General features: G+C 43.2%; 3 protein-coding genes and 1 long non-coding RNA gene across 12 annotated transcripts; 2 read left to right on the top strand and 2 right to left on the bottom strand.

The window, feature by feature from the left end:
- Positions 1–146: 146 nt before the first annotated feature.
- On the top strand, positions 147–6,547 carry LOC135168807 (serine/arginine repetitive matrix protein 2). 3 transcript variants are annotated; one of them, XM_064133346.1, is made up of 6 exons: positions 147–442; positions 1,752–4,199; positions 4,517–4,642; positions 5,003–5,182; positions 5,266–5,411; positions 5,489–6,547. In XM_064133346.1, exons 2-6 carry the CDS (start codon positions 1,801–1,803, stop codon positions 5,605–5,607), a joined length of 2,970 nt encoding a protein of 989 aa, XP_063989416.1. In that variant the 5' UTR covers positions 147–442; positions 1,752–1,800; the 3' UTR covers positions 5,608–6,547. The 3 variants fall into 3 exon arrangements, with proteins under 3 accessions (XP_063989416.1, XP_063989415.1, XP_063989417.1); XM_064133345.1 differs by lacking the exon at positions 147–442 and adding an exon at positions 644–863; XM_064133347.1 differs by lacking the exons at positions 147–442; positions 4,517–4,642 and adding an exon at positions 658–863.
- On the bottom strand, positions 5,585–7,011 carry LOC135168890 (uncharacterized). Its single transcript, XR_010300111.1, has 2 exons — positions 6,883–7,011; positions 5,585–6,818 (listed from the first exon to the last, which is right to left on the bottom strand). It is a non-coding gene; the product is annotated as an uncharacterized LOC135168890 (long non-coding RNA).
- A 44-nt stretch (positions 7,012–7,055) lies between these two features.
- LOC135168794 (phosphatidylinositol 4-phosphate 3-kinase C2 domain-containing subunit beta) lies at positions 7,056–17,520 on the top strand. 7 transcript variants are annotated; one of them, XM_064133319.1, is made up of 11 exons: positions 7,084–7,283; positions 7,502–7,743; positions 8,503–8,959; positions 9,033–9,077; positions 9,741–13,099; positions 13,239–13,395; positions 14,175–14,410; positions 14,568–14,768; positions 16,112–16,308; positions 16,402–16,649; positions 16,739–17,520. In XM_064133319.1, the coding sequence occupies exons 2-11, from the start codon at positions 7,502–7,504 to the stop codon at positions 16,910–16,912; spliced, it is 5,316 nt and encodes a 1,771-aa protein (XP_063989389.1). In that variant the 5' UTR covers positions 7,084–7,283; the 3' UTR covers positions 16,913–17,520. The 7 variants fall into 7 exon arrangements, with proteins under 7 accessions (XP_063989394.1, XP_063989395.1, XP_063989393.1 ...); XM_064133321.1 differs by having other exon boundaries at positions 7,086–7,283; positions 8,503–8,785; XM_064133322.1 differs by lacking the exon at positions 9,033–9,077 and having other exon boundaries at positions 7,087–7,283; positions 8,503–8,785.
- Positions 13,792–15,935, bottom strand: LOC135168883 (uncharacterized). The gene is made up of 2 exons (XM_064133489.1): positions 15,796–15,935; positions 13,792–15,596 (listed from the first exon to the last, which is right to left on the bottom strand). Exon 2 carries the CDS (start codon positions 15,587–15,589, stop codon positions 15,158–15,160), a length of 432 nt encoding a protein of 143 aa, XP_063989559.1. The 5' UTR covers positions 15,590–15,596; positions 15,796–15,935; the 3' UTR covers positions 13,792–15,157.
- Positions 17,521–18,235: the final 715 nt, after the last annotated feature.

Genomic DNA, 18,235 nt, shown 5'->3' with positions numbered 1-18,235 from the left:
TAATAAGATTACCATTAAAATAATGAGTAGAAATGGCTGTTAATTCATCAATTAGTATCTACGTCGATCCATCAATCGGACCAGTGCTTGCCCAGATCGATTCTAACACTTCTATCGATAGTGACAACAATCGACAACTGCAAGTACGAGTTGTGCCATTTTCCCGAGAATAGTCCTCGAATATTTTCCAACAGATTGCGTTGGTCGTACCGTTTACACGATCGAAATTTTGTAACATCGGCAACGAGGCGAGAGCCGGGGAGAGAGGCTCTCTACGAATTCAGTGATCGCCGCATTGAGCCCAAGTGAACGTGGAAATTCCATGTGACAAGCTGTCCCATTACGCTTGACCTGTGTTGTGTATCAGTTGCACAGTGCCATCACGTGTTACCGGATTAATTGTTCATCTTAAAGACGATAAAAAACACGGAGAAAACGCCGAGTAAGTAGCCATTTCTGGTTCCACGAGAATTTCACTGATTTCCATTGATAAACGATATTAATGTGTCATTGTTACGTGAACGAACGAGTTTATTTTTAAACAAAGAACTGAGTTGTGAGGGGGGAAAAAGGAATTGCCGTGCTAAATGTAGGAGTCGGCTTGGCGTACTCCTACCCTGGGAGACATACACGCGGTCACCACGTTGTCTTCTTAAACGAAAATAACATACGGTGAGCGGTTACACGTGGAGATAACGCGTATTCTGGCTTTTAGAGTTTAACAGGTGGACAGGGTAGGCTTTTTTCGAAATCGGGGGTGAGGATTCATCGGCGTGAGGTGTGGCGGCGATGGATGGGTGTGGGGGAGAGCTCTGCGAAAATATTCTGCCGCGTGCCCAATCGCCACATTGCGAGATATTTGTGTGAGTACACGTGTACGCTCATGTCGGATGTCGTGAGTCAATCAATTTTTTATTTTGCCTGGGTGAAAGGGATCGACTGAGCTTAGAAGGGTTGGCGGAGTGTTCGGAGACAGTCCTGATGGTTTTGTTGATCGAATAGGTTCGGCTGGGCCTTCGAGGGGTAGGGCAGGGGTCAGGAACGAACCTGAGAGCTTTTCCCATCGATCCCATTGTTCTTCGGACTTTGCCATTTGTCAGGGGTTTTTCACGAGGAATCTGGGAAATGCCAGTGGGCGATTGGGGGAACGGGAACGGTCGGGGTGACCGCACGGTTGGCCGTACGGTTGGTAACCTCAAAGCAAGCACCCGCGTGGGTCTCATGCTTTCCGGCTGGAGCGAAACGGTGTGGGGTTCATCGATTTTTTTTTTTGCCACAGGCTTGGTTTTTGGGGGATGCTCGGGAGATTATGGTTTTGAAGGTTTTTGGCGTTGATGTGTGAGGAGCATCTGGAGAGAGATTCTTTTTTAAGCTCGCCCTGTATTTTTGGAAGGGATTGATTACGGTTTTGAGGTGCTACTGTAGATAGAGTTTGTTGAGAGAGGAACGAGGGTTTGGGTTTTTTTGGAGTCATGGAGATTATTGCCAGAAGATCTTAGGTACTGGTTTTTTGGAGGCTCTGCTCTCGCTGGAGAACACTGTCACACAGACTCATATATTGATAAATGTTATTATTAGTTATTGATTATGTCTGAATGTTTTTTCTGTCCAACTAGTAGAAAAGATTTGAAAAATCCAAGCAATAGTTTGAGAAAAAATATTTCTGTTGAAATTGGTGGTCTTTTTCGTATATGAATCACCAGTAAAATAAAATATAAATAAATGAGAGGAAATATTTTTGCCTGTTACAGTCATAAATTCCCCCCGAGGACGAGTGTAGAATCCCCCACCCCCTGTGACATGGAAACAGGCTTTTTAAACTTCCATGATGAGGAACACTTTTCAGACTTCTCCTTGTCCCTGGATCCCCACGACTCCCTGGAGGAGTCATCCAGCTCCCTCATGGCAATCGTTGATTCGGACTTCGACTATAACGATTGCCAGGGGCTGGATACATCAGGAGGTCTCTGGGGCACTGAAGAAGAGCTGAACGGTGATATGGCTGTCCTCCCTCACTCGGGTGTAGCCTCAGTAATTCCAAAGATCGAAAACATAAAGGAGGATTTTGCCAAAGTCCTGATAGACTGGCACGAGCACATTGGTTACCTGCAAGCCTCGGACCTGGAGGAGGATATGGACATGAGTATGCCTCTGGCAATGGTCGACAAAAATACGACAGAATTCGACGAGAGCATATTTGACAGTTTGACAGCATCACCGACGAAAACCCCGAGAAAGTTAGCGAGTAATCCCTCAACTCCACGAAAAGTCACTTCCAATAAGTCCCTGCCGAGTATCGTAACCAACCCCTCCCAGCTCCCCAGCTCCCCAGGGAAGATCTTCGAGGGATCCCCAGAGAAGTCATGCATCAGCAGAAAAGAGGAGGTCCTCAAGATCCACGAGGACAATCACTCGGAGAGTGACGACTGCATAGATATCGAGACAGTTCCAGAAGAGGTGCCTGTCCTCGAAGCCGGGGATGTTAAGAGCCTTCTTGAGCAGTTCGAGGCATCAGAAGCCACCTCTTTGCATCCTCAGATCCGCTCTGACCCTAAGAACACACCGAAGACGATTCCTGAACCTCCAAAACCCGTCAATGATCATTGTACAGTGGATAAATCCAAACAGACACTTTTGAAGAAGTCCCTGGACACATCAGCTTCAAAACTCCATAAGAATATCCGAGACTCTCTACCCAAGGAGGTGGTCGACAGGATAAAGGCGTCAGGTCGTAGTAAACCGATCTCGGTGATTCCAGCATTGTCAAATCCAAAGGCCTGCAAGAGTTCAACAAGAATGCAGGAGGCAGCAGCCACTCTGTCTCGAAATAAACTCCTCAAGCTGGTCTCTAACGCTCCCAAGGTGGATGGATCAGTCCAGCTAGATCACGACTACTGCGGCAGTAGTGGAGGCCCCGAGAAGCCCACCAAACCCATCAGGAAGGCTCAAAACAATCGGTTGAGTATGCGAAAAAATATCATCAAATCAAAGAGTGGGGGAGACAATAGCTCGAAGAAGGACAGTGGACTTGAGTCTGGAGATGTCAGTGATGCGTCTGAGGAGCAAACACTGGCACCAGCTGATCGCACCAAAGACAAATCAATTGGTCAGATTAATTCCAATCCGCAGACTGAAATTGCCAACCCCGTCGTTAAGACAGTCCATGCAGCTGCTGCTATTCCCAATAAGGCAGCTCCAGTTTATGAGATGAAGATTCGTTCAGCTCTAGCCACAAGTATCCTCCAATTGCGTCAGGGGGTTTTGACGAAGACAAAGTCACTTCCTGGGATAGCGAAGAATAAACCCATGGTGTCGGTACTGAAGAAACCACCGATGCCCGCCGCTTTGCCAATTGAAAATGTCACGACTCAGGCGATCTCCAAGGATGAGGTACAGAAGGTAATTGTCCAGGAGGGGAGTCAGAATGTGCCGATACCTGAGGAGGAGAAGAAACCTCCAAGGAGGAAACTCAATCTGGCTGAGTACAGGAGCAGGAGAGAGCAGACGAGGAGTGACAACAGTAGGACCTGCTCACCATTGCAGCCCATGACTCTCGTTTACATTCATCATGCCTCGACGACAACTGAGCCCATTCAGGATGTACCTGACAATCCTGTCTGGTCGGAGAGGGAAATTGTGTCTGTCCTCAAGCCCAAGACCGAAGTCGAGGAGGACAAGGTCAGGGTGAAGGCTGTTACATGTGACAAGGGTACGCAGACTAATGAAGACGAGGAGGGAGAGATCAAGGAGGAGGAGGAGGAGGTGAGGGAGGTGGCGAAGGTCAACGACAGGAGAATGAGGAATTACAGGCAGAGGAGGGAGTCGTCGAGTCGGTCCAGGAGCAGAAGCTCGGGGAGGAGTCGGAGCAGAAGCTCCTCCAGCAGCCGGAGCTTCTCCAGGAACAGGAGTAGGAGTCCACAGAGGAGCAGGAGGAGTGGAAGACGGAGGGAGAGCAGTGACAGTCGGTCAAGATCCAGGAGCACCAGCAGCAGTAGCCGCAGCAGGTCGAGGAGTGATTCCAGATCGAGGAGGTGTAGTAGCAGACGGAGGAGGATTAGTTACAGGAGAAGCTCCGTTAGCTCTAGCAGCAGCTGGTCATCAAGGTCTAGAAGCTCCTACAGGTCCAGGACTAGGTCGTCGAGATCTAGAAGCAGATCCTCGGGGTCTTCCAGGTCTTCACGATATTCAGGATGCTCTAGGTAAGTTGAATCCCTAGCCTTATTGATTACTTTTAAAACTCATCGACCCCTCTCCCTTTAATCGATCATTAATTCATGATCAGTGCACCGAGTCATCAATATATTCCTTCATTGGTGTTGGGGAACTCAAAAAATAATTCTTCTGTTGCACTGCATTTTTGGTCTTTTGATGTCAGACATTTGAGGGGTGACAAGTGACATTAAAGGACACATAAATCCATAGATCATGACTGGATTCAATCGGTATCTAATAGAATTGAGAATTGAAAAATGAAGTTTAGTAACTGCCGAGTAAATAGGGAAATGCGTGATTGTAGGTCATCAAGGTCCAATTTGACCCGGAAATGGTCGAATCGTGGAGGACGCTCCCGAAGTCGGGGAAGCAGTTGTAGTAGACGAAGACGTCGTTCGAGCTGTAATTACCGTTCTCGGTCTTACAGGAGGTAAAATTGACCCAGTGCACTACAGATACTGTGCAAATACAGCATTGATATTGTGATTAAAATATCAGCGTCAAGCTGGACGTGAAAGATTTCTTGATTGGGCTGTTGTCGTGTCAATTATCAAATTAATACGATAACTAATGGGAAATGTTTCACCACTATCACACATAAAATATCCTCCATAACGATGGAAGTGATTTTTATTGTCTCGTAACTAACAAACTGACCTTTTTCTACTCTGAATTTGACGCAAATGATCCTGGGAATTCATTTTTATTGATAAACTGTTTGATATGAATTTGATTATGCAGAAGTGTCAATTCTTTCGTTCACATTTTAATTCACAATTTTCACATCTAGATCTCCCTACAGACGTGCTTATGACAACTGGTACGGAAACGAGAAGGAGCGGCAGGTGGAGGAGCGAAGGGTGATCTACGTTGGTCGCCTCGAGGACGGTATCACGAAACTCGAACTCAGGAGACGCTTCGAGGCATTCGGACCCGTCTGTGACATTAGTTTGCACTTTCGTGAGCACGGGTAAATTTCGATTTTCGGAGGACACTATCAATTAGTGTTTATTTCACTAATCTGATAATTGAATTTGTTGTCTGACGTTTTAGCGATAATTATGGATTTGTAACGTTTGCATACAAAAATGATGCTTACGAAGCCGTAGAGCATGGCAACGATGACATAACACAGCCACGATATGACCTGTGCTTCGGTGGACGTCGGGCATTCTGTAAAGTTAAATACGCTGATCTAGGTAATGATTTATTCGGTCAGATTCATCACTCCATTAATTAATGAATTTATTGTCATCTACAACATTAATAATTGCAGATGGAATGGCAAGCAATTCATTGACCAGCGGTCCCAGAAGCATGAGCAACGATGGGGACAACACATTTGATCTACTGCTTAAGGAGGCCAAGGCAAAGCTGAAGAAGCGAAAAGTTTGACACACGTATACACTAATAGTTCTGAATACATTTTATTTAATTACATAGAAGGGGAATGCAAAATTTTGATGAAGCTGATGATGAATTTAGTCCACGAATTTACTGTGAATTACCCAAGATTATTTTCTTGAATGACAAATTTTTTTAGCTGAAGATATATAATGCATAGGATGGGGCTCAATTGCTAATTATAAAATTAATAATTGCAAACTTATTATTGCACTGAACTCCAGCGATCACTGGAGATTATACTCATGAATAACAGGACTGAAATTAGGGGAATGTTCATCTTTTCATTACCAATAAAGTGTAGATTTATTTGTTTGTTTCAATAGTATCCATTCGGTTTTCATATTAATTAAAGATTCTCTCTTCGATAAATAGATGACATCGTAGTGTTGAGATTTTTATAGGCAGGGTCATTGTTTTTATTTTAAATCAGAAGTTTATTCTGGGAATATCTGGGGATTTGGGTGTTTGAGAGATTGATAATTGTCTGAGACGCAGGTTTGCGTCGTGAATTAATACTGCCACGATGTCACCGCCAATTCAACGATTCAATGCTACCGATAAGTTTATAACAAATAAATAATCCTTCACACTATTCATCAACGTAATTTTAATTTATAATTTGGACAGGAGAATTTGTCAAGAGTCAAGTTATTTTATAATAAAGCTGTCATTTACGTCTGTATTCACTTTTTTAATTTGCATGAAGATTTATCGATTCCGTTGGTCATTGATAAAATGGTTACGAATATATGAGTGTCTCAGTGTAATTAACCAATGGTTGACATTATTACAACGGATTAATTAGGCTGAGGGGCGACAGGGCCACGTAAACATGTACATGAGTGGTAATTCTCGTTGATTACCAGTGTCTTGTAATTTATGATAATGAATTGTTTATTGATAATCCAATAAATGAAGGTGATTCGTAGTATTGGTCTTTCATTTTTTATCATTCTGGAGATTGTGGGGTCTTCCTAATTCAAATTATTATTAAAAAAGTAAAAATAAAGCAATAATTTCAACGCTCACGTGTGCTGCGTTCCAGCGCAATAAATTTGCGTTTGCTGCACCGTCTGCTGCACTTGTCCAAACTGGAATGCCTAATTCCCAGAGAAAAAAATCAAGCCCTGGTACTGCTGAATTCAGAAGACAAGATGGCGGAAAGGAAAGAAAAATCCATGAAAAGCGACCAGAATTACCTTCAACAAATAACAATGAAAAAAAAAATTTTAATCATTCAAAATTGAATTCCAATCTAGCCACCATTGTGGCTGAAACTGCAGTTTGTCAGCCTTGTAGAGGGTGCCCTCTGAATTTCCCCTCCACTCGTCGAGTCGACTATGAACAGCAGTTACAGCTGACTTCGGTAAATTTCGTGCCCCTCCCCCCTTATCCCAGCAGCAGCTAAAAAACCCAAGCTCACACCTACTCCAAAACACCTACACTTTTATCTCGAAAAAGAAAAAAAAATCACCCATATCAAGTGTCCGCACACACTGTTCACTCAGCAATAGACTAGCCCTGAATGAATCGAGGATATCACCGTGATGTCACGGATTCACTGACGGAAGTTAACGGAGTATTAATCGTCTATTTATCATCCATATTTGTGCATCATGAGAGACACAGTGACGTTGTAATCAACAATTAGCAATAATGCCAGGGTAAGTATACAAATAAATGTGATCATTATATTTCGTTGTTCACCGATGATGAGAGGAAAGGGATTCTGCTCCTTTTTCTTTGCTAGTCTGGGGTATTGACTCAAGATCGGGCCGAGACCAACGCAGAGAACTCATCAGGTTATTAATGTGCTGGGGGGACATTGTTGAGGGGTTAATCACGGGTTCAAGCTCATTGTTGTTTTTTTAAACTCGCTCAGATGTCTAACTATGACAGAAAGGAGGGAAATCGGACAGCGATCGACTATGATCGACAGTTCCAGGAGGATTTGGAACGTGCCCAGGCACTCAGCCTCGAGAGTTTGGCACTGGAGAAATTTAAAATGCAGAAACAACAGTTAGAATGCGGTAACTTTGTGCGTAGGGCTTATGGCTCACAGCAGGATTACAGTGGCAGGAGTCATGCCAACGATGGAGAGTGTGCTTCACAGACCTCTGACAGGTGAGATTATGATTTATATTATTTTTTAGTTCTGGAATGTTTCTTTCGTCAGAGGTAATGGCTTTAAGTGACATAATTTTAAAAAAATAATCATCACTCTGAGTTCTTTTATTTCTTTGAATCAATTCAAATAAATAAAAAGTGGGGATTGTTGAGAATAATATTCATTAGAAAATAAAAATATTATTCATTCATTTATTATTTTCAAAACTTAGAAATCATTTCCAATAAGTTTTGAATAAATAAATAAATTAACATAAATTATTAGTTTTAAATCATGAAGGATTGAAACGAGGGGCTCCAGCTGAGTTGCACATTTTTGTTGATTTCAACATCGTGTGAAAGTTCTGGAGCTGCAGTTTTTAATATTCTATCTCGAATGGGCTTATCGTAGATTAGATTTATTGTTTTTTTTATTCGTTTATGGAAGACCATTCATAGGCTATAAATGATTCCATTTTCATGGAATTCCGGAGTGAACAGGGGATCTGTTTTTGATGGGGTTTTATGTTCAGGATTTTTCCTGTCTGAATTCAATCACTTGTTAGATATGCCGTTTTACCACTTCTGTACTCAATTATACGTGATGAATTATTCATGCGTTATCAGAGTGATTACATCATTCTTGTAGACCACTCGTGGTAATGATTTTCAGTGAAAAAGAAGCGAAATCCAATCATAATTTTCATTTTAATAATAAGTTATTTAAAAAATAACTTCTAACTATTTAAAGATGAATTTCATAATAATTGCTCTTAGATTCTCGTTGAGGAGTCGTCCAAGACCAGGAGGCAGTCAGCCAAAAAATACTGCAATAATAGCCCCACCACCGCCAGTCCCCTGTCGAAGGAATTCGACAACGGCAGTCGCTACTCCCAATACTCCCAATGCAACAACTGATCTGATCAATTTCACGAGCCCCATAAAGCAGGATCCGAGTCTGGAGGACTACTGCAGCATTCCACCGCCAGCACCACCTCCAAAGGCCCCCGTGGATCCACGATGGGAGAGCCATCCAGCCCTCATGAGGAGGACATCGAGGGTAACCAGAAGCAATAGCTCAGCTGCTTCCTATCAAACACGTGACTTGCGCTATCACTCACCATCACCTGGACCACACCCATCAACAGCACCATGCACACCCGGTACACCGGGTATCAGTCCTGTTATGCCCAGAGCATGTGTCAATCCCCAAGTTCCTGATGTCATTCCTCAGGTATTTTTTTCCCCTCCTGATTTCAGGCTTATCTGATGTTGTTTTTATGTTAAGAATGTTTGTTCGATTCCAGCCTGCTTGGAATTTTTTTAGCCTTTCCAACTGTTTCTTCGCTCAGGTATTCAATTCTTGAGGTAGTGAGTAGTTCTGAGTTGGTTGAGAGAAGTTGATGAAGTGATAATTTCTCCAGCAAAAGGCGATTTTAATTATTGAATGGCTTTAGTTATCGAAATTCTTGAATTGAGGTTATGATCGACGTTTCTTTCATTTTTCTTCAGAATATCAAAACATCCAAATTTTATGAGATAAAAAATTTGTTGAACAATTTACTTCTTTTATTGCAAAAATCATTATCCTACTCTAGTAGAACTCACATCACGAATGACCAAAATCTCTTTTGTCTTCTTTGATTGTCTCGACTCTTCGAGATAAGATTAGATACTGGTACTAGACATTAGCAACCTTCCTAATGAGTAATTAGCAAATCGAACGTCCAGTTGGCCTAGTCGCAATCGAACGAATCGACTCGTATAGAATTAGTGCATCGATTTGAAAAGTATTTTCGAATTCTTCGCGTGTATTGAATGCATTGCATTGATTGGCACCATGTGCATGACGTTCCTCGGTATGTGAATTATATAAACTCCCGTGACACGGTGCAAATACGTCAATTTTTTTCTACAGTAACTGATACAGTTCACATTGTTCATAAGACGGGAAAGCAATAAAAATAAAAACAACATTTAATTAAACAGCCCTAATTCCTGTGAAACATTTACAGATTCCGCCCCTCCCAATAAACTACCGTCCGTCGCCTCCTCCTCCGAAATATGCGATAGACGATGGTCATCTGAAAGTTCTGAAGGTAATCGAGAAAAAGCCGAACAACAACCTGATCGATCTGACGGCCTTCGAGACCCTCGAGGACCGTTCAAATGTTCGGGTGAGCGTTCTGGAAGCTTTCGATCCTCTGCTAGTAAAGACTGAAGAAACCCTGAGTACAACACCCCACCAAATAAAAGAAGAAAACAGCAGTCAGGTCGACGGGTCAGTCTACGATCCCTTTGATCCCTTCGACTACATGTACAGCACAAATGAAAGTGTCAATTCTGATCCTGTGTACGTGGCTGTGGAGAAGACCGCCATGTCTCCAGCTGCATCCCCAGCAGCGCCACCACTCCCCCCGAGAAATTCCTCGGCCTGGACGACGATAGAGCGTCGTCGAACGTCCTTGGATCGTCGCCAGAAACGCCAAACTCGTCTCTACGAGAACGTCCAGGTGGTGAAAGCGAGGGCATCATTGCACGACTGCGACCTAAAGGCCTTCCACCACATGATAAAATCGGTGAGAAGTGAATTCCTTTTCAACGACCCCATCACAAACGTCGGCCACGTAGTCAGTCCAATGATGGAGAATCTCTACCCAGAGGGTACATCCATCAAACTCGTGGTCCATCCCCAGTTGCCGGACAGTAGTGACACCCTGCCATCGATATCCTTCACCTGTGACGTCACCTGCAGCGTTGAGCACGTCATCTTCAACGTGGCATGTTCATTAGAAGACGAGGACACAGTGATTGCCGAGAAGTACTGCCTGAGGGTCTGGGGTCTGGCCGAGTATTTTGCCCCTAACACAACCCTAGCTAATTACGAATACATCCACCAGTGCATAAAGCTGGAGAAGGACATAGAATTGGCGATAATGACCCGGGGGCAGATGAAGAAATCGATAGCTCGTACCCTCCAGGATGACAATCGTGAGCAGTGTCTGAGGCTTGAGGAGATTCTCCCCAATGAACCCAACGAACCCATCTCCTACGACAGCCTCGTAATTCTCTTGGAGACTGTCGAGAAGGAGATGGAGAGGGTGGAGACAACTGCTCTTCAGCTTGTCAACACCAATAACAGTTCGAGTCTTCTCTCGCAGCTACAGCCACGAGGGGTCATTCAAGCTGTCAAAGCAGTCTGCGCACTGATGGGTAATATCGAGACCTGCGAGATCACTGAGGCAGTGGATAATTTCACAAATGCCTGCTGCCAGTTTCTCCCCCAGGTGCACACCGCTCATATTGAGTGCAAAAAGCCAGAGGTCCTCCATGAGGATGGAGACTACTCAGTCGTCACCTTAAGAACCAAATTCCCAGAAGTCCTTGCTTCCCACTGCCACAAGATCAGAGACGCTGTGCAGGATCTTGTTGAGAGCTATTGTCACGCTTTCAAGGTGGACTTTCAGCTTAACACTCGAGGTGAATATCCTACGAATAGTCTGGTATCTTCGGAGGTATTGGACACTGTTCTTGTACGTGTTGGTGCACTTCACAGGCTGCCGGGCACCTGGAGGCACGACGACTATATCGTAGCAGCTCAATTGTTCCATGGAACAAGACCTGTCGGTAATCCGGTTTTATCCGAGCCCATGACAGTGAACACAAATTTTTATCCAAGAATTCTATTCAACACTTGGCTAGAGTTCAGGGGAATCAGTGTGTGTCAGGTGCCCAGAGAGGCGAGACTGGTGTTGGTGATTTACGGACGGACTGTTCAACCGACAGAACATGAGTCTAACTTCAATGGTAGCTCCATGCAGAAGGAGGAACTCGGATGGGGGGCTATTCAATTCTTCGATTACGATGGAGTTATGAGTCAGGGCAGCTATTTTCTATCTCTTTGGCCTGCTGTTGCTGATAAACGACTGGGACCTGCCCCAGCACCTGGGATTCACCCTTACGGCGAGACAAATCCCATAATTGGACTGGAACTACCAGATTATGGAGGACGAGTATTGTTCCCGACTGAGCTCAGAGACCACGACATTGAGTCGTTGGATATAAACTCCCTGGATCAGAACACCAAGGAGCTTCTCATCGACATCACCCAGCAGGATACATTCTCCAGACCCCCCATAGATGAGAGGGAGATCCTCTGGGAGAAACGTCATTATCTCCATGAGATCCCAGAGGCCCTTCCCAAAGTCCTCCTGGCAGCTCACAGTTGGGACTGGGCCTGTCTCCCTGATCTACACGCATCTCTGAGGATCTGGAGCCCCTTGCCACCGGTTCAGGCACTCCAGCTACTCCTCCCCTGTTTTCCTGATATCAAAGTCAGGGAGATGGCAGTGGGATGGATCAAGGAGTTGAGCAATGACGAGCTCGTGGATTATTTGCCTCAGCTCCTGCAGGCACTCAAGCACGAGACTTACGAGGCATCTCCACTGGCCAAATTTTTACTCGAGAGGGCTCTATTGTCACCACGAGTTGCTCATCACGTTTACTGGCTGCTAAATCAGGCTCTCCCTGGCCAGAGTCCCCAGAACTCCGAGGGTTCCCTGGAAGACGACAAGAGTGTCGGCTCCATGAGGTACCAGAGGAGGTTGCAGCTCATGCTGAGGGCTCTCTTGGCTGTGATTGGGGAAGGGCTGAGGAACAGCTTCCTGAGTCAACAGTGCCTCGTCAAGAATTTGAATCAAGTCGCTGAGAACATCAAAATCACCAAGGAGTCCTTGAGAATGGACGTCCTCAAAGTGGAACTCCAGAATATCGACTGTCAACTGACTGAGGATAACGGCGTTTGTCTTCCACTCTCACCTAGCCGACTGGCCTTTGGTATAAACGTTCAGACCTGCTCATATTTTCCCTCTTTCACTCTTCCTCTGAAGATCAATTTCGTGGGCTGCGATAGCGTCCCGAGTCCCGCCATTTTCAAGGTAGGGGATGATCTACAGCAAGACATGCTTACTCTCCAGATGGTCAGGATTATGGACAAGTTGTGGCTCAAGGAGGGATTGGACCTCAAGATGGTGACTTTTGCCTGTGTTCCCACTGGCAGCAAGAGGGGAATCATCGAGATGGTGACGAATGCTGAGACCCTGAGGAAAATACAGGTTGAGTTTGGACTCACTGGGTCCTTCAAGGACAGACCCATTGCTGAGTGGCTGGCTAAACACAATCCCTCGGAGTTGGAGTACGAGAGGGCAGTGGAGAACTTCACGGCTTCTTGCGCTGGGTACAGCGTTGCCACGTACATCCTGGGGATATGTGATAGGCACAATGATAATATCATGCTGAAGACCTCGGGACATCTTTTTCATATTGACTTTGGCAAATTCCTCGGGGACGCGCAGATGTTTGGGAATTTTAAGAGGTGAGTTTGTGTAGAAGAACAATGTTTAGTGTCAGATCTTCATTTTCAAGGAAGTTGTGACTGAAACTTCCAAAAAATGAAAACAAATCAGGAAAAATCGTTCAAAATTACTCAAGTTGCACTCTCATCTCAATTTTAGGGACCGCACACCATTCGTTCTCACATCAGACATGGCGTATGTGATAAACGGTGGTGACAAACCCTCAGCAAAGTTCCACAATTTCGTTGATCTCTGCTGCCAAGCCTTCAACATCGTCCGGAAACACGGAAACCTGATCCTTCATCTCTTCGGCTTGGTAACTATCAAATTTCCATTTCCATTGCAGGAAATAATTCCACTCTCCTACCGAGCATATCCACGAATTCTCGGTAATCAATCAAATATCTACGCAAATCTCCAGTTTTCCGCAATCCTAAACGTTCCAAAATTCCGGGTATTTTTCATCTCTCGGTCTCCTCGATAAGAATAGTCATTAAATTATCCGGGTTGAGTGAGAACTTTCCTCGTTTATCACTGAACTGTTGTGGATAAAACAATTGATCGAAACCATAACGGAAGAGACATCCTGTTGTGCTATCAGAAGGTAGACCGCTATCGTTGTCCTCCCAGTTTCCCTCCCAGGGCGATGAGAACATTGAGTGTCGTTAATTAGCCTCATAATCTCGTCTGTGATTGTGGTGGTGTATAATAAAATTAGTTTTAACTCGAAGTGACCGAGGAAAGCACCAGATTTCTCACTCTTCCAAACATAACCTCATTCAACGACGCAGAGCAAAATAATTTGTTCTTGGAATGAAACGCCTAACGAATCCATTAAATCCATCAAAATAAACGGGTCCATTAAGTCCATAAGCATAAATAACACCCTTAAATAATTATTATAACTCATTAAACGCATAACCTATTAAATAAACCCGTTGAGGAAATATTGAGGAAATGGAGAACTTGCTGAAGGATAAGATGATTGAAAATTCCCGTGCAAATAAAATTTGTATTGAGAGAAAATTGAGTGATATTGAAGTTAAGGAGGCTGTCAATAGCCTCAGGATGAATGAATACACGAATCCTCCGCAGATGACCTCCTCCGGGATTCCTGGAGTGACTATGGACGCTGTCAGTTACGTGCAGAAGGCTCTGCTCCCTGGGCAGACGAATCCCGAAGCTGCTGCTACATTCGCCAGGATGATTGAGAGCTCTCTCAAGAGCTGGTTCACACAGTTCAACTTTTTTCTACATAATTTGGCGCAGTTGAGGTTCACTGGGGACCAAAATGACGGGGAACTGCTGTCATTCGTTCCAAGAACATATACGTAAGTCTCAATCAGTGATTTCCGGACTAAATTGTAGGACTAACAGTTCGAAATTGTTTGAAATGAGAAGTCACAGAAAATGGTCCATTTACAGTGCTTTAATTTGCGTATTAATTTTTCCTCACTTGCATTCATTTGAGCGTTTTTTGCTTATCAGAATGCAACAGGAAGGACAGTTGACAAGCGTCCAAGTGCACGGCTATCAAAAGAGATACGACCCAGAGAAATATTATATGTACATATTGAGGATTCAGAGGAAGGGGCAGGCTGACCCGACATATCTCTTCAGGTCCTACAAAGAGTTCTGCGAATTCTATCAGAAACTCTGTATTCATTTTCCCCTCGCAAAAGTTACAAGGTAGGTAAATTTATTATTATTTTACAGTTCACACAGTGAGAAAAAAATGCTTATGTCCAGGAACGATTTTTCGAACGAATAATTAACCTACAATTAATATTGCTAATATGATTACGTTTTTTATGTTACAATTTGAATTTACAACGAAATTACAAAGCACTGAAACATTCCAAAAACTCGAAAATTGAAAATTCGGACTATCAAGCGATAAATTTACGAGACTTCATGCAAAATTATCTACACCCGAATTTTTCCTTATCTCATCTTATCACTTCCCTCTAGATTTCGATATCGAATTCCCTATCACCAAATTTCAATTCATTAACAACAAAACCTCAGCATTCTTGCCCAATCAATTTCCACGAGTCTGTCGATTGGAGTAATTTCAATTAAATCACGACTTCAGCATCAGAATGTCCCATCGATTCGTTCGGCTTCGGTGCGATTCCCTTCTTCTTCTTGATCCCAGCCCTCTTAACATCCTCAGTTTGCCTCTCTCTGAGAATATCCACCGATGCTCTGGGTAGTTTGAAGGTCTCACCCTCGAACTCCCCTTCACTGAGCCCACTGTCTCGTTTGTACTCAGAAGAGAAATCACCAGGGCTGACAGTTGGTGGCCGGGGCGGGGACTGGAGAGCCGGGACGTGGGGTGGTGAGACAGGTTTGGCAACTGATCTGGGCTTCTGCACCATCGTGGGTGGTGGAGGCCAGACACTAGCATCGAAATTCGATATTGTTCGATAGAAACCTGGCACACCCGTTGGGTGCAACGTTCTCGGCTCGTCCAGAGACATTCGCGCACGAAACCACTTCAACCCCATTTTTTCACTAGAAATGAATTCCCCAAGTGACAATAGAGTTGATTTAGATGATTATGAAGTCGAATCAATGAAATTAATTTAATAATTAATGAAATAATTATAATTTATGAAATAATTGAGTCACTCAAAATTTAATCAATGAAAGATTGAACACTGCCCTCATTGAACAAAAAAAAAATCCACATGAAGGTTCGATCGATCTTTACCTCAACGCCGGGTGATTCGGTGTGATGCGATATAAAAATGGAGAGCAATTCGATTTATCTATTCCTTTATCACAAAATCCGTTAATAACACATTGAATTGATACAATGACATTACCGTAGGTGACTCACACACTTGCCGGGGCTATCGTAAATTTTATAGAGTTGGCTATCTCGTGTACTGAGATGCAGTGGAGATTACGTCGATATGTCTTCTGATCCGCCGATACCTTTTATATTTGTTGACCAGGGGGCTCAATGGAAAAGCCGTAATTTCGAGAATTAATCAATGATTCGTCCGATTGTTTGGAATTTTCAGTTTACCCAGTGGCATGAGTGTGGGCCGATCGAATATCAAACAAGTTGCTGACAAGAGACGCGCTGATATCGAGAAATTTCTGCTCAGTCTGTTTAAAATGGCACCGGAAATATCCCAGAGCGATCTCGTATACACCTTCTTTCATCCACTTTTGAGGGATCAACAAAATGCTGACATTCATTTGAGAAAAGTTAAAGGTAAATTTATGTCTTAAATAATTAGTACGAATGTTTACAAATAAAAATCGGATATATAAAGAATTAACTCTCGTGGAATTCCTCTGTTTTCAGTTGGTAACTGGTGGGCAGAGAAGAAGATCCGAGACAATGTTCAATGTGGTCAAATAAAAATATCACTGCACTACACTCGTGGTACACTATCAGTAATGATTCATCATGCCCGAGGTTTGCCAAAGGTTGCCAATGCTCAAGAGCCCAACACATACGTCAAAGTTTACCTCAAGCCCGACCCGACGAAGGCAACGAAACGGAAGACGAAAGTCGTCAAGAAAAATTGTCATCCATCCTTCATGGAAATGGTAAGACGTCTTTTCCTCTATCAGACCTCCTCAATGTACTTCATTTGGCTGATTTTTATCCTGATCTCTCCTTTGGTGTGCGCTCACAGTTGGAGTACAGAATGCCTTTGGAGGTCATCCAGGATCGAGCTCTGGAGGCGACTATTTGGAATCACGATACACTACAGGAGAATGAATTTCTGGGTGGAATACGATTGCCCCTCTCGCACTGGAATTTAACTAAGGAAACGATCGAGTGGTTTCCCTTGGGGAGCCTTCGATGAGTAGATTAACTGTCATCAACGCACAAGTTGAAAATTCTCACAAAATAGAAGAGATTTAGGTTAAGAAATTGATGAATTTTTTAATTAAGTGGAATTTGGAATAATCACTCTGGGTCCAGTGATTAGTGGTTCCCCTGTGGCTCTAAAAGTCGTCTGATTGGTAATTTATGAATGAAATTGTGAACCAAAGGAAGGACCTAACTCTACCTATACAAGAGACAAATTTTAACAATATTTATACGAATTAGGTGGTGCCGATCATGTTTTGTTTTTCTATTTTCTACAAAATTTTTACGCACTCATAACCCAAGTCCGATATCATATCATCGTAGGATATTCGACAGACGAATGGAATTTTTTTTGTAAACGACAGTGTCGAGTATGTTTCGTTGACCGTTTGCTGTCCCGAATGAAGTAAAATTGTGATAAATATTTATACACGTTGTTACCACATTACGCATGGTAATTCTAACAATTGTACATAAATTTACGACTTTTTGCCTGGCTCTACATCATTGCAATATTAATATTCCAAGCTGAGGAGAAGTTATGGAAATTATATTTTCTTTTTCACTTTCTATAATTAAATAGAGAAACTACCAAACGATTCTAGTTCTCACGAATTTCTTTCAATTTGCCTCGTCTTATAGCCGCCCTTTCATGAACCAATTAATAAATTAATGAGATTCGGGATAATTCAGACTCATTTTGGGGCTGTGCTCCGAGAAGAAAAGATAAAATCGTAACTGTCCACACTTCATTTATCCCAACTGAACTCCTTCATGAAATGGAAAATCAACATTTGTTTCTGTCTTGATGTCTACGGACACCTCCACAACAATATCTCGGACTTGTCGGGGTTGTTTATTTGATTATTATTACATTCCAGACTTGACGCTGATAAAATGATCTACATGTTGCGACCTCATACCACTCCGAACCGACACTCTCGGTTACTATCTCCTCGCAAATTACGCGATATGTGGGGAGAATGATCGAGTAATACGACCATAATCTCAGTAATTAAAAATAATTCATGCATTCAATGCAGTGTATTCCTGATGTAACACAATGCCGGCGTTTCTTCATAATTTATTGAACACTTCGGGTCACAAGCACAATGAGCATTCCCTCATCGCATGGTGATCTCCAAGAGACGTAAAAAATCACTGAAACATTGGAAACAGGTTTTTGTAATTTTTTGGAACATTACTACAGTTCTAGTAAGTACTAGAGTAAAACCGCAAGTCCACAAGAGTTTAAAAAATGGAATCGCCTGAAGTCGCCGAAAAAAAAAATTGAAAAAGTGGAACAAATCGGCCC

This window comes from Diachasmimorpha longicaudata, chromosome 13 (genome assembly GCF_034640455.1).
Source record: "Diachasmimorpha longicaudata isolate KC_UGA_2023 chromosome 13, iyDiaLong2, whole genome shotgun sequence".
NCBI lineage: Eukaryota > Metazoa > Arthropoda > Insecta > Hymenoptera > Braconidae > Diachasmimorpha > Diachasmimorpha longicaudata.
This window is presented reverse-complemented; position numbering and strand designations above follow the sequence as displayed.

Bases quoted from the DNA above. Each gene is read 5' to 3' on its own strand.
- LOC135168794 (XM_064133319.1), top strand. From the start codon at position 7,502: ATGTCTAACTATGACAGAAAGGAGGGAAATCGGACAGCGATCGACTAT. The intron at 9,078-9,740 runs GTATTCAATTCT...AAACATTTACAG, and splicing joins CCAACTGTTTCTTCGCTCAG to ATTCCGCCCCTCCCAATAAA. The intron at 13,100-13,238 runs GTGAGTTTGTGT...TCTCAATTTTAG, and splicing joins ATGTTTGGGAATTTTAAGAG to GGACCGCACACCATTCGTTC.
- LOC135168807 (XM_064133345.1), top strand. From the start codon at position 790: ATGGATGGGTGTGGGGGAGAGCTCTGCGAAAATATTCTGCCGCGTGCC. The intron at 864-1,751 runs GTGAGTACACGT...TGCCTGTTACAG, and splicing joins CCACATTGCGAGATATTTGT to TCATAAATTCCCCCCGAGGA. The intron at 5,412-5,488 runs GTAATGATTTAT...TAATAATTGCAG, and splicing joins AGTTAAATACGCTGATCTAG to ATGGAATGGCAAGCAATTCA.
- LOC135168883 (XM_064133489.1), bottom strand. From the start codon at position 15,589: ATGGGGTTGAAGTGGTTTCGTGCGCGAATGTCTCTGGACGAGCCGAGA.